Source organism: Bos taurus, chromosome 8 (assembly GCF_002263795.3).
Source record: "Bos taurus isolate L1 Dominette 01449 registration number 42190680 breed Hereford chromosome 8, ARS-UCD2.0, whole genome shotgun sequence".
NCBI lineage: Eukaryota > Metazoa > Chordata > Mammalia > Artiodactyla > Bovidae > Bos > Bos taurus.
The window spans coordinates 27,037,521-27,053,746 of NC_037335.1; the positions used below are offsets into that span (position 1 = coordinate 27,037,521).

Genomic DNA, 16,226 nt, shown 5'->3' on the forward strand with positions numbered 1-16,226 from the left:
ATAGTTATTATAAACATATTTCTATTTTCATTTATTATATTCTCTATGTAAAAATTCTCACTAAAGATCTGACTACGAAATGATTTCTTTAAAATCAAACAAAAGCTATTAAAGCACCTATATGATGCTACTCCATTCCATTTAATATTTAGGGAAATGCCTTTATGAGCTATGTAACTCACATGCCACTGCCTTCTTCCCACTGTTTTAATTGCTCTTTTACTGCTCTGTAGTTGGTCTGTAACATCTGTAGCCTTTCTTTGCGTTTTTCATGGGCATCTCTTAGCTCATCATTTTCTTGGTTCTGTAGAACACAAAAAAGCAAGTATACAAGTTTGAAGAATATATAAGCATAATGTTACAGATAAAAGGCTACCAATCTAAGTATAAAATTCAAAAGAAAATAGCATGTAAATATATATTAATTTGTAATAATCATTTAAGCAGAAATAAATTTGTGATTTATTTATAATTTATTACAAATAAATTAATGTAATGATCATTTAATCCTAAAGTCACAGAACAGGTTTACTTGATAAATTTGAGATACTCACTGCATTCTGAAAAATCGTTTAAGTAATCTTAAAATTCTGGCATCAAATTAATTTCATTCCTTTCCTTTTTGTTAATTAGTATATATACACATAATTCTGTATCAATCTTACATATTAAATTTTTTTTCTTTTCCAAGATTTGTCCATACATAAAGCATGACTAGTTTGTTAGTTGTAAGTGCACATATAATTAGTACAAGGACACTAATCATAGTAAGACCAGTTCTCTAACCCATGGATTCATAATTAGTTAAAATGCACAAAGATTACACAGAAGGAAGAAAATCAGTTTGGACGTATGTTAGAAGTGACCCAGTTTAACATTCTGGGTTGAAACATAAAGAACTGAAATGGGAAAGGTGGACTTTAGCACTCTTGAAGAACTCAGAATAGACAGTTCAAATATTACTAGGGTAGACAGTTACAGTCAATGACTTCTAAATGTTTTAAATAAAACACATGCATAAATCTTTACTTTTCAACATGACCACAAAATGAACATATATATAGGCTAAATTGTCAGGCCTCAGGGGATGTATTTATGTTACTCATGAACTGTGTTCCTCAAAGTAAGTAATGTGATGAGTCTTTTATTTTACCCTTGGTCATTTCAAATGTTTTTTAAACTCTTCATTTTCTGTATGAAAGAACTTGCATATTTATTCAGAGCAGGTAACTGGTACTCTCTAATAGTAAGCTGAGAGAAGTGGGAACATGGCAGCCAGAAAGATCTGAATTCCATTCTTGAAGTTTTCTCCTGGTAGCTGCATAATCTTAAGAACACTATTTAAATTAATTCAATTTCTTTTACAATAGAATGTGGAAAAGAATACAGAAATTTATACCATGGTAACAAAATTAAATGAAGTAACATACAGGTAAAGCTCCCAGATCTGTTCTTGCCCAAGAGAGGCACAAAAAGTGAGCTTTTTACTCTGTCCTCTTCCCAAGAACTAACTCTGATGCCCTTATCATTTATAAGCCAAATTTATGGTTCCACTGACTTATTGGTCTCTCATTCCAACAATGAGATAATATCTTATAGAGTCTGCATTATCTTACTGCAATTCTACCTGTCTCAACAGTATAGATATGTTGCCATTATACTCTGAATATATATCTAGTAGGATAACTTCAATAATTCTCTTAAGTAGTTACTAGGAAGTATTTGAGCCATGTGTGTACCAAGTGGCATGTACATCATACAGGAATGCAAGTGCGCGACAAAAATGCTATCTCTTAACAGGGGAAATTAGAATAAATGCTATCCTAAAGACTTTTTGGAGATATGAATCATAGCCACTGCAGAGTTATTTGCTAAAAAGTAATATGGTGTGATACCATGATTAAAAATTCAAGATACTGAATTCAATTTTGTTTTAACTGAAGAACCATATATTAAGAACCTATTATATGCAGGGTGGTAAGTGCTGCTAAGAGTTCAACACCTGCTGCTCAAATTTACTAAATTTTACCTTGATAATCTACTTAAATCCAGTGTTTCAATTTCTCCATCTTCAAAATAGAAGCTACTGATATCTCTTCTTCTAAGACACAAAGAATGATATAACCTTGATCTTGAGTTTCCCATACTGTTGGTAAACAATCTGACCTCTTTGACCAATAAACTTCCCATTTTTACAGATGTGAAATAATTTAAGTTAGCCAAATATAAGAATGATAATCAATAATCTTTTCTCATAAATGAACAAAAGTTAAATATTCTTATTAGGATTCTTTTTAAGAATGGATAAAATTTATGAGGAATTTAAATAAGATACATTATAATATAAATAAAATAATTATAAGAAATTTACATACATTAGATTCATGTCATGTCAAAACAATTTTGAAATAAGTATATTAACTGAACACTTTGTTAGACAATTCTAAAAATAGCTTTGTGTGATTCTTCTTCATTGACTTAAAGTCCCTCCCTGTAAACTCTTATTTTACAGTAAATTGCTTAAAAGTTATTACAAACAAATGCACTGTTGTGGAATTGTTAAGTCTGTGCTAGAATCCCTAGAAATTCTGCATAAACAGAACCTAAAAGATTGACCAAGAATTAAATATTAATAGAACGGGATATCCAAATTTTATATTACCTTTCACAATAATTTTCTGTTGAATTACTGGAACAAGTTGAGTTTCTTATTCAGAGTACTGTCATTATTTTAGCATTTTTAAGTACTTCCTCAGCTACCATTAATCACTGAAATTACATCCAATATTTTCCCTAATTCTTTTAAGTAGAAATCAACTATATTATGACTCAAAAAAGAAGGCTGAACCCTGAAGAACTGATGCTTTCGAATTGTTGTGCTACAGAAGACTCTTGAGAGTCCCTTGGATAGCAAGGAGATCAAACCAGTCAGTCCTAAAGGAAATTAACCCTGAATATTCATTGGAAAGACTGATGCTGAAGCTGAAGCTCCAATACTTTGGCCACCTGGTGCGAAGAGCCGACTCACTGGAAAAGACCTTGATGCTGGGAAAGATTGAAGGTAGGAGAAGGGGGTGACAGAAGATGAGATGGTTGGATGGCATCACTGACTCAGTGGACATGAGTTTGAGCAAACTGCAGGAGACAGTGAGGATAGGGAAGCCTGGCGAGCTACAGTTCATGGGGACACAACTTAGTGACTAAACAACAACTCAATAAAAACTTCCTGAGTTCTACATATCAATCACCATGTACCAGGCTCTGTACTAAGCATAGCAATTAATCAAAGAACCTGATGTGGCCACTTCTGATTCCTAAAACTTTAGCATAATATACCCACTATCAGTAAATAGTTTAGGTTTTCTAACAGTAACTGAAATAAGTGATTCCTTCAATTAAGCAGTAATTATGGAAAACAGTTTTATTGATAAGCTTTCTCCTTTAATTTTACATGAGTCATAATTATACCTACCACTAGAATGTTTATATAATTCTTATAATTCTTAAAAATTTATATAAATTCTTTTATTCTTATAAAATTTTAAAAACATAATTCTTATAAAATTCATAAAATCCAAACTATTAAAACAAAATCAAACTAAATATTATTTGGTAAATTGATTTGATAGACAATTTAAAATAATAATCATACTAGATTTTTCTGCTTTAAGAAAACTATTATCAAATTATAATACATGGGTTAAATTGGTCCTAGAGACTATCATTCCTTTAGCCTACTTCAGAAACAGACAGTAAAATTTTATAAAAATGTAAATATAAGATAGAGTATATATATATATATAGCTCAAAGAAAAATGACTTTACCAATTTAACTGCAAGAGCAGATGCTGGCTGAAATTATCAGTCAAAAGTTGGATATCTCAAAAGAAATATTTAAAAAGAATAATCAAATTAATATTTTTCTTATTCTAACAAATTCAAGTTTACTGTAGCTTGCAATATGATTCTTTAAGTTCCATCAGCCTTATGATAGCCTAACTCTAAACAACAGTACATCATTTGGGAAATATCCTCAAAGATCCTAGAATAAAATCAACTGTAAAAACTGAAAAATACATTTAATATCACTAATTACTACATTTTCCTTTGAGGACACATCCCAAAGTTCCCCATGGACTGTCGCTGAATTAGGTCCACTTATTAGGTCATTCAATAAAATATTTACAGAATACCTTCTTATATATTTAGCAATTAAACTAGCTAAACTAGAGGCTCTAACTTCTGTGTACAAACAAGTCGTAATGGCTAAAACACTAGAAAAAAGCAAAGATGTATTAATTTACTTTCTTTAATGATGTTTATAATTCTACTTTTGAGTTGGTAAGAACAGAAACGATTCTTGATCGAATCATCTAGTTTGCTCAAAGGCCTCTTGACAGTATATGGCAATAAGAGCATGAACACTATTAATAAAACAGTGCCTCAATCTTCAGAGTATGATAGCAAGGTTTTTTAAGTTAAAAAAAAAAACTTTTATAAAATACCAAGGAAACCATGATTTATAATTTCAGCAGAATGTATAAACTTCATAAATATTAGAGCATTGAAAAATAAAAGATATAAACTGTACTCAAAGGACATACTGATGTTATTAAATGGCATAGAAAAGTCCTAAAAGAATAAAATTGCCAAATGTATGAAAGTCAGTAAAGCACAGATTCATGGTAATTTAAGGACAGTAAGAATTTCAAAAAAGCAAGAGAGTTCCAGAAAAACATCTATTTCTGCTTTATTGACTATGCTAAAGCCTTTGACTGTGTGGATCACAATAAACTGTGGAAAATTCTTCAAGAGATGGGAATACCTGACCTGCCTCTTGAGAAACCTATATGCAGGTCAGGCAACAGTTAGAACTGGACATGGAACAACAGACTGGTTCCAAATAGGAAAAGGAGTATGTCAAGGCTGTATATTGTCACCCTGCTTATTTAACTTATATGCAGAGTACATCATGAGAAACGCTGGGCTGGAAGAAACACAAGCTGGAATCAGGATTGCTGGGAGAAATATCAATAACCTCAGATATGCAGATGACACCATCCTTACGGCAGAAAATGAAGAGGAACTAAAAAGCCTCTTGATGAAAGTGAAAGAGGAGAGTGAAAAAGTTGGCTTAAAGCTCAACATTCAGAAAACAAAGATCATGGCATCTGGTCCCATCATTTCATGGGAAATAGATGGGGAAACAGTGGAAACAGTGTCAGACTTTATTTTTGGGGGCTCCAAAATCACTGCAGATGGTGATTGCAGCCATGAAATTAAAAGATGCTTACTCCTTGGAAGAAAAGTTATGACCAACCTAGATAGCATATTCAAAAGCAGAGACATTACTTTGCCAACAAAGGTCCATCTAGTCAAGGCTATGGTTTTTCCAGTAGTCATTATGGATGTGAGAGTTGGACTGGGAAGAAAGCTGAGCACTGAAGAATTGATGCTTTTGAACTGTGGTGTTGGAGAAGACTCTTGAGAGTCCCTTGGACTGCAAGGAGATCCAACCAGTCCATTCTAAAGGAGATCAACCCTGGGTGTTCTTTGGAAGGAATGATGCTAAAGCTGAAACTCCAGTACTTTGGCCACCTCACGCGAAGAGTTGACTCATTGGAAAAGACTCTGATGCTGGGAGGGATTGGGGGCAGGAGGAGAAGGGGACAACAGAGGATGAGATGGCTGGATGGCATCACTGACTCGATGGACGTGAGTCTGAGTGAACTCCAGGAGATGATGATGGACAGGGAGGCCTGGCGTGCTGCGATTCATGGGGTCGCAAAGAGTCAGACACGACTGAGCGACTGAACTAACTAAGAATTTCATAAAGCTCTGATGCTTTGTTTTCCAAATTATATTTTATAATTCACTATACCCATGAAGTCAGGATTTGAAAACGGATTCTATTTTTATAATAATGGCTTACATCTCTATTACTATTGTCTCTACAAATACAACATTGGTTGCCCCTCTTGAAAACAGATATAACTAGCCACAAGAGAGAGCTTAGTAAGACCCTGTGTTAATAGTTATATAATATTCAGTATTAAAATAATATGCAGAAATAGCATATCAATGTATCAGAGTTTATATACACATGTAACACAGGCTCATGAAACTTCTTTGACCTTCCCTTCCTCCCTTCAATCCACCACGGTGATCAACTTGGGACCCTAAAGCTACCTACCATGCCATGGAGCATGTCTTTTCTCTTTAGCGTTTCCAAGAGTAACTTCCATGCAACAACAGTCCTTGAGGAAATATTAATTGGTATAAAGTAAATCTGGGAAACAATATATCTCTACCTTCCTATAGATTCACAATGCACATTGATATGTTAAAGGATCACAAAAACAGATACTAATCCACTGCTTATATAATTAAGCAAAGAACATTTTGTCTGTCATGTTCCCATTAGCTTCTTGCAGAACAGGATTCAAAAGAATACCAGCATGGAAAGGGTATTCAAATATTCAATGTGTATTAGTGGGGAACGTTCTTCACAAGGAGCTCCATGATCCCAAAGTATTTTAAAAACCGCAAGACACTGTTATGGGTTGAAATAAATCTCTCCAAGAAGTTATGTTGGAGTGCTAACCCCTACTACCTCAAAAGGTGACTGTGATTTTGTGATTTTGTTTGGAGATAGAATCTTTATAGAGGTAAGCAAGTTAAAATGAGAAAGTGAAAGTGTTAGTTGCTCAGTTGTGTCTGACTCTTTGAGACTCCAGGGACTGTAGCCTGCCCGGCTCCTATGAACATGGGATTTCCCAGGCAAGAATACTGGAGTGGGTTGCCATTTCCTTCTCCAGGGAATCTTCCTGACTCAAGGATCGAATCCAGGTCTCCTGCATTGCAGAGGAACTCTTTACAGTCTGAACCACCAGTGAAGCTCCAAAATGAGACAGGGTGGATCCTAATCCAATACGACTGGACTTCTTCATAAAAAGGAGAAATTTAGACAGAGAGAGAGACATTAATAGAGGGAAGGTGATGCGAAGACATAAGGAGAAGGCCATCTATCAGGAAAGGGAATGGAATAGATTCTTCCCACACAGACTTCAGTAGGAACTAATAACCCTGTTGACAGCTTGATTTTGGACTTTTCTAGCATCCAGAACTTTGATACAATACATTTCTGTTCTTTTAAGCTAGCCAGTTTATATTAATAGTAGCTTGTCACAGCAGCCCTAAGGAAACAAACACAAACACATCATCAATTCCTATCTTATACTCACATGTACATGAGTAATAATGATAGTAATATTGCCTAATACTGGAGAAATAGAAACAGGTCTTCTATCTTCACTAAACATGAGTTATACTCACTAAAGTCAGGTTGTAAATAAAAAAGTGCCCTGTTCCCAACTACTTGTCTTAGAGTTGTTTTACTATACAAGTTTTATTTACCCAAGATCTTCCCTGGTGGCTCAGGTGGTAAAGAATCCGCCTGCAACGTGGGAGACCCAGGTTCGACCCCTGGGTTAGGAAGATCCCCTGGAGAAGGGAACGGCAACTCACTACAGTACTCTTGCCTGGAGAATTCCGTGGACAGAGGAGCCTGGTGGACATTTTGCTAAATGTCCTTAGAGTGCCTTTTTCATTTAACTATTTTGTTCTATTAAAATGAGAAATTCTTTCCTCTAAATGACAAAATACAAAGAAACAAAATTTGTTCACATTTTTTTGCTTATTTTGCAAATTTGAGAAAGAAAACAAACATTCGAAATTCAAGATTATCAATTAACTTGAAAGAAGATGCAGAAAAATATAAATGAAAAAGAAATTATATGAAAAATAATTTTACTCTAAAAATAAACTTGAGGCCTCATCCCAAAGAGCTGTTGTTAGAAAAAGAGAACGAAGAGATAAATTAGTATGTTTCTGAGACTCTGTGAAACAAGAAATTTAAGAAGTGGAAAAAAATAGATATAAAAATATCTGAAACTGCTCTACTCATTCCTGGCAAAAACAAAAAGACTCAGACTTTTCGGGGCAAAGTGGAGGTCCTCTACTATTAAATGGGATATGTGATGGTTATATTTTTATGTTATCTTGATCGCCCAGGTATTTAGTTAATGACTATTTCTGGGTGTATCTGTGAGGGTGTTTTTTTATGAAATTAACTTTTGAATCAACAGACTAAATACAGCAGATTGCCCTCCCCAAACTGATGGGCTTCATCCAACCAACCGAAGGCTTGGACAGAATAAAAGAATGAGGAAGAAAGGATTTGTTCTTTTTGCTTGACTGTCTTTCACCTGGGATACTGGTCTGCTTTCAGACTCAGAATGGGACTGGAACTTACATCATCAGCTCTCCTGGTTCTCAGGCCTCTGGACTCAGATTGGAACTATACTATCATCTCTCCTGGATTTCCAGCTTAACATCTACAGATCTTGGATCTCTGACTCCATAATCAAGTGACCATATAAGCCAATTCTTGTTAGACTAAATCAGTCAATCCTTCTACCTATCTATCTATATATATATACACACACATACACACATATATGTACTTCAGAATAATGGTATCTCATTTAGGGAAGACTAAAGGATTATATTTTATTGCTTCTATTTTTTTAGAGAATCAGATTAACAGAGGATAGAAGAAGGTTTCATATGTGAATTTTAAGAATTATGCAAAAGAAGGATGATGGCATCTTAAACATGCCCATAATATCCTGTGAATACCTACACATTTAGACTAATACACTAGATTCTAACTACTCACTCAGCATCATTATTTTTGCCTGTTATAAAAGTGACTGCACAATGCTTAGCTAATTGCATAAGCCAATACATTACAAATGAGTAAATGAATGAGCAAATAACTGCAGGGGTATAAAGTTCAAGTAGGCTAAATGCTAGCAAGTTGATGTCATCTGATCACTTTGTTAGGGGAACCACAATGACTGAAACTGCCCACCCTCGAATCACAGTAACTATCTCCCTGAGTTATTTTATGACAGGAGGTCCCGGTGAGGAACGTGGAACTAACAAGCCACCACTAACTAGAGGAGTTCAGGAAAGGTCAAAAGGAAATAACACATGTCCGACCACCTCCCAGAATCCTTCTTGGTGGTACCATCTTGGCTGAGCAATGTGTACACCACCAGGAAGGACTCTGAGTCAGAATGATCGGCCAAAGACAACCAGGAAGCTAATCCCATCGCCATAAAACCAAAGACTTTGAGCCACTTGGCAGAACAGTTCTTCTGGGTTCCCTTACCCTATTGCTCTCCACCCAGGCACCTCTGCCCAGTAAAGTCTCTTTGTCAAGCTCATGTGACTCCTCAGACTATTCATTGCTCACTCTAAGACAAGAGCCCACTCTCAGGCCCTGGAAGGGGTCCCCTTCCTGCAACAATTTTATGTTGGAGAGTAACAATAGATGGTAATTTTCCTTTGTTTTTGAACTAATAGTTTAACTCCAAATAAATATAAAACAATTCTTTGAGAAAAGCAGAAAAAAACTGTTAGTTGTGACTTGTGATTAACTATTTCTCTAAATTATATTTTGCTGTATTGCACAAATAATGTAAGTGAAAACATTTTCCTAGGAATCATTTATATGACAAAGAATCTAAGCTTTAAATATATGAATTCTCACCATGTATACATTGGCCTTTCCATAGAAATTTTTAAAAGTATTTGAGATTCATTTAAATGGCTAAATCTCAAACAGTGTTGGTTTTCCAGTAGTTGTGAATGAAGAATGACAACTTTAGCCATATTAAATTCACAGAAAAATTAAAGCCCTCAATATAGTCACATAGAAGCAGTTCCCTACACACAACCACCTTCTTCTGAGAAAAATAATTCACAAATAATGAGTTGGAAAGTACAAACTCTTAAAGATAGAACAATAAAGATTTACAATTTTTAAAGACTGGTAGAACATGAACTCGAACGTCTTATATTTTGAGACAAATACAGTTGAAATGGAAAAAATAACATTTATTTATCACTTTGACTATGTAATTTTTCTATAAAGGACAATTTTAAGTAGTCTGGGCTAGGTCACCATAGTTGCTAACTCACATTTCTTACAGGAAATTCTCTTTCCATTTGCTATAGTTCTATTTTTATTTTTATTTTTTTTTGTCTCTGAGAAACTATAAGAAACTTATTCCCTATATTGAGTCAAAATACCCCCTGTAATTTTAAAATAGTGAATATATATTTAGTTTTCAGCTAGTAAAATTTTTTTATTACTTTATGATCCTCAGAAATATTAAGAGCTAGATGCACTGATGATACATTTTTATACATGTAATTAAATTCAGGAAAATTAAATGATAACCAGTCATTTGTGAAAAGAATGTTTACTTTGGGATATTCTTACCTATGCAAGGTTATTACTAAAGAAATCATTTAATGTTCACCTTTAGTTGTAGTGCCTTCTCTAAGTTTTCAATCCTTCTTTCAGCTTTTCTCAGCTTCTTAAGTTCCTCTGAGTCTGCGAAAGAGCTCTTTGGGGACAAAGACCTTGAACGTTTCACAGGTGGTTCCTCGAGAATAAAACAAGGACATGGTTGAGCTAGTTGGAACACTGGATTATGAAAGACATGCAAAATTAAAGAACAAGTAATTTTGAATACTAATAATGAATTATAAAAAAAAAAAAATCCTGCATGGAATACCAGAGAAATAACAAGCGGAATTACCACAGTGCTACCGCTAAAGGTTTCTCTGTGACTCGTTAATGAGAATATTCATTTACATTTACATTGTTTCTTTCAGAATAATGATGTCCCATTAGGGAAGACTAAAGGGTTATGGACTCAGAAATGCAAGAAGCCTCATTACAAAGGAGGGGATGGAGGCTGGTCTAATTGCTCTTCGAGGGTCCAAGGTTACACTTGATAGGACAACCTGAAACAAGAGGGAAAGGGTTTCTTTCCCTTTGAAATAGTTTAACACACTGTGAAGTCGAAGGAACAATATGCTTGAGGAATATAAATACAACAGACAGTAGATCTTACACCATAATGACCATATGGTCATTAACTATAATGTGGCTAACTAGAGACGAGAATGTGTGTTTATATTATGTACAGCTTCACATACCAATCTGGAGAAGGAATATGTGAAAGCAACTATTAAGCTGGGCAACATATTGCTCATACTTACTGCATGTCCTTATGAAAAAGAAAGAAAATTCTCTGTTCAAAATATCACTCTAATTTTCCTCATTTTTTTTAAAAAGCAATGAAACATCAAAGGAGTACATTTTTAAAGTTCAGCCATATAGCACAAAATCAAATTAGATTCTATACTGTATCTCAATTTTAGGATTTTTTTTTCATTTAAATTAAGCTCAATGCGTGAAACTATTCAAAAATTGCAAGAAACGTATATGCAGTTATGTTTAAATATATACATACAAAGATAATATATATAATAAAGCTCATTCTTCTGAAAATTACTAATAATTTAGAGGTAGTAAATAAGAATGCCGCATAAACATGAGTCTCATTTTAAATACTTCTTTTACTAAGACAGTTTGTCTTACTCATAGGAAAATTCAAAAGAATGAGAAACAATTATCTTGAAAACATGATTTTCTACTTTAAAAAATATTTTCTACTGATGAAATAAAAAGTGTGAGAAATATACCTCTAAAACTACTTACTTTTAGGAAAAGCTTATTTCAATTCATATAGAAAGAATATATTTACAATCTGACAGTCTTGACTTTTTATATTAGTCAATGTTCATAGAATCTTTTGCAGCATAACAAGAACATGCAATAAATACTATGAAAAGGAAAAGCTGAGACATTAATAAATAAGAATCACGGTACAAAAAATTTACTTATTCTCCACTGTTATACCTTTAACTCTGAAAATATGTAACTGCCCATATTAATATTACATTTTAATTTATAATTTATATTTCACATGGGTAGTATTTTAAATATCACATTCAAATGAAATAGAAACATTAAGATATATTTTTCTTCTGATGAAAATTAGAAAATTGAGTTAAGGGCTAATACCACATTAAAATTTCTACTTAGATTAATTTATCTATAGATTAGATAGATGAGGCATATTTAGCAAAACTTTTTAATGTAAGAATGCTAATTTACTGCAAAAGAGGCATATCACTACTAATAAATTTAATTAAATTAGGAAGATATTACTCAATCTTCAAAAAGGGAAAACTTGCCAGTCCCAATCATGATTTTATAAAACATGTGATACATGGTATTTTTTAAAAGCTTTCAGAAATATAAACAGAGAAGTAAATGTTGCTATTCATTTTTTAACTTCATCTCTTGCCTTGCTAGCCTCATCCTGACAATTTCACAAAGTGACGACTGTCCCTACCTTACGTTTCCCTTCAGTACTTGTCAAGATGCTCTTCTCTGAGGAACCCTTGTTGGTAGACCTGTTCTCTGACAGTTTTTCATTTGCTATTTTCAGTTTCTCCTGTAAATACTCAATTTCAGACTTCTGTGAGACCATTAAGGTTTCTAAGCTTGATAAAGATGGCTGTTGAGAAACCTGTTTTAAAAAATGTTTGTATCTTACATTATTTACACATCCATGCAAATATTTATATGTTTTTATATTATATAAATCATAAGTATTCCAAGAAAGAATATTTCATTTCAAAAATAAACTATAAACCTGCATTAGCTAAGCTTCTATCATCCTTATAGAATGGCATTTTTCAATAAAATAACCAAGAGTCTGTATACAAATTTTTTAAATATGTCTGTCATGCAGATTTTTAGAAGAAAAAATTTAAAGCATGGATGCATTATATATACAACTTATCTATAAAATTATTTCAAATTAATGATTATACATATAAGTATTTCCTCAGTAAATACTCAATGCAATACCACTGAATATAAGCCTCAGAAAAGTGAACCAGCAGCACAATAGGCCTAACTAGCTTTTAATGCATTACAATTTATTAATAACAACTCAACTGAGATTTTTTAAAGTCAACAGAGTTTATATTATTCTCCTTTGAAACTCATTCCCATGTCAGATAAACTGTTAATGGTAAGCACCACATTTTAGCAACAGAAATCAAAGGAAAATTAAGTTTGTAGGAAACCTGTTAATGAAAACTAACATTCCACAAAATTGTACCACCATCTTAACCAAATATATTTGAGACCATTAAAATGCATGCACTCACATTATTTCAAATTAACCGTTCGCTCACACACACACACAAAACAACACTGGATCACAGTAAAACAAAGTATTTGTTGATTTCCAGGAAAGAAAAGTCAGTACTTATGATTTTAATATTATCAATATAGATCCAATGGCCCTGAAAAAGGTTTCATTTAAAATATGGATAGCCCCATCCTTCCTAAATGATATTTCTAAGGATTATAAGAAAAATATGTATGCTTAACTTTTCCAAACTAACAATGAGAAATATTATTTTTTTCTAAGTTTGATTGCTTTTTTCTTTTTTTGGGGGGATAGGCATATTTTTCCTAATTCTAACCTATATTTTTTTATAAAAAAAAAGGATCATCTAGTATACTATTATATTATATATATATATTATAGATATATAAAGTATCGATATATATATAGTATACTAGATATAGTATGGGAGAAGGCAATGGCACCCCACTCCAGTACTCTTGCTGGAAAATCCCATGGACAGAGGAGCCTGGTAGGCTGCAGTCCATGGTGTCGATAAGAGTTGGACATGACTGAGCGACTTCACTCTCACTTTTCACTTTCATGCATTGGAGGAGGAAATGGCAACCCACTCCAGTGTTCTTGCCTGGAGAATCCCAGGGACGGGGGAGCCTGGTGGGCTGCCGTCTATGGGGTCACAGACAGTCGCACACGACTGAAGCGACTTAGCAGCAGCAGCAGCAGATATAGTATAGGATACTAATTATTATATTACACTACGCTATATTATAACATACTACTTTCCTCATACATAAGTGACATAAGTCACCTGATATGTTTCCCAATCTTTATTCTGTCACAACACTATATATTTTTCTCAGAATGTTGTTTATGTTTTATGTTTACCACACTTATAACATTAATTTATACTCTATTAGCTTGCATTGAACATCAAATTAAAATAGCTTAAGCATTTTTTTCCCAAATTCTAAAAGACTTTTGACTTATTATTTCTCTTCCTTTAAACCATTGTACATCTTTTATTTATTCTTTCCTCTTTGCTTATAAATTTCCTTTGATTGGCCTGCCAATCTGAACAATTTACAAAGGTTACCTAAACCGCAGAACAGGAGTTCTGGCTTTATTAAAATTATAAAGAATATATTAACATTCCATTATTTACCCAAAGACATTTAAAATAACTTTTTCAAACAAAAATTTAGAAAAAAAAAACAAGAAAAACAGTACTTTAGTTATTGTTATATCCAATAAGCAATCCTGTGTTCTTTAACAAATGAGTTTTCTAAGTCATTAGTGGGTTATAATACAATAGATAAGAACATAAAAAAACATGAATGTTTGGTCAAGAAGCTGCAATCAGAAATAATTACAGTATTTATCAAGATATTGGAAAAGTCCAACAGTGGACATTGCTGCTACTGCTAAGTCACTTCAGTCGTGTCCGACTCTGTGCGACCCCATAGACGGCAGCCCACCAGGCTCCCCTGTCCCTGGGATTCTCCAGGCAAGAACACTGGAGTGGGTTGCCATTTCCTTCTCCAGTGCATGAAAGTGAAAAGTGAAAGTGAAGTCACTCAGTCGTGTCTGACTCTTCACGACCCCATGGACTGCAGCCTACTAGGCTCCTCCATCCATGGGATTTTCCAGGCAAGAGTACTGGAGTGGGGTGCCATTGCCTTCTCCAGTGGACATTCTACTATAATAATAAAAGATTTCTTATTTAGGCAGCATTCCTTTAAAATTCCTCAGAAAACAGTAACAGAACTTCAAAATTAAAAAATACTATTCAAGCAGTACTTAACTCAAGCTCACATACGAGTCATAATGTAAATAAAAAAGTAAAATGAGTTTGTTTTTAATTACAGCTTTAGAATTCCTTCAATGGGGACACTTTGTATTCATGTTGAACATATAGATATATACTTTACTTTGACAAGGAAACTTATGCATGTTCCCAGGTTTTCACAAGTGTAGTCTTTTCTCTCTCCCTTGCCCTTTATCCCTTTTGCTAGGGATACATGCACAAGCAGTATTTCAACTGGCTATCATAATATGACCACTTTTAAAATAATAAGTAAAATGAAATATCAAGTCACAGTCACTTTCATTTCTGAAGGAATAAGGAGGGTATTTGTGGTAGTATTATTTAGCAAAAGCCAGTTGTTTTCATAGAGAAATGTGGTGCACTAATGCCAGATTTACTGATTTTTCAAAAGAATGGAAGAATTCAAATTTCTAAGAGAAATCTAATTTTAAAAGGTTGGCCAGACTCAGTTTATGACTGTTGTAGCTTGAAAGCATGGTGGTGGGACTATAAACAGGTACACGTTTCCTGTGGAAATTCTAAACATGAATCAAAGGACACAAAATTGTACCAAGCTTTTAACTTTGTTCTAATCATGCTGAATGAAGGTTGATAAAGATACATGATAAATGCTGAGTGAGGAAAGTACATGTTATAGAGGAATTCAGAATACTGTACAGAAATAGATTTCACCAAATCCTGAAATTTATAGCATTATTTCTGAATGGAGGTGAATTTTCATCATACATATATGAATTTCCTTAATTTTTAACATTGAACATGGAACATTTCACTAAATAGTTTTAAAAAGGTTTTTTTTAATGCAAATAAAAGGAATAAAAAAATTCAGTGTAAAAATTTCAGTACAGATAGGGGAAATATAAATGAAAGTCTCTCCATAACATGATCTCTCAGAATTCACTAATGATAAATTTGGAATACACTTCCTATACTTTAAAGAGAAAAGGAAAACTGTTTTAATATACACTTTAAATTGCTTTTTTATTACTAATTTTATTTTTTAGAACAGCTTTATATTTACAGAAAAACTGAGCAGATAATAAAGAATATTCCACTCCCATCCACCTAGTTTCTCCTATTATTAACAACTAAAATGAATATATTTATTAAAATTAATGAACCAATTTTCATATGTTATTTTGACTGAAGTCATTAGTTTTTTCAAATTTCCATAGTTTTCACCTAATGTCCTCTTCTGTTCAAGGATACCACATACATTTCACCTGTCACGTCAGCAACTCTTGGCT

General features: G+C 33.3%; 1 protein-coding gene across 5 annotated transcripts in view; it reads right to left on the reverse strand.

The window, feature by feature from the left end:
• The window catches only part of CNTLN (centlein), a 352,812-nt gene that overhangs the window by 143,859 nt on the left and 192,727 nt on the right, over window positions 1-16,226 (reverse strand). For all 5 annotated transcript variants that reach the window (XM_059889137.1, XM_024995809.2, XM_024995808.2 and 2 more), the window contains 3 exons: window positions 12,345-12,521; window positions 10,395-10,520; window positions 183-304 (listed from right to left, as the gene is read on the reverse strand). In XM_059889137.1, the coding sequence (XP_059745120.1) occupies window positions 183-304; window positions 10,395-10,520; window positions 12,345-12,521 (425 nt within the window). The remainder of the gene's footprint in view (window positions 1-182; window positions 305-10,394; window positions 10,521-12,344; window positions 12,522-16,226) is intronic.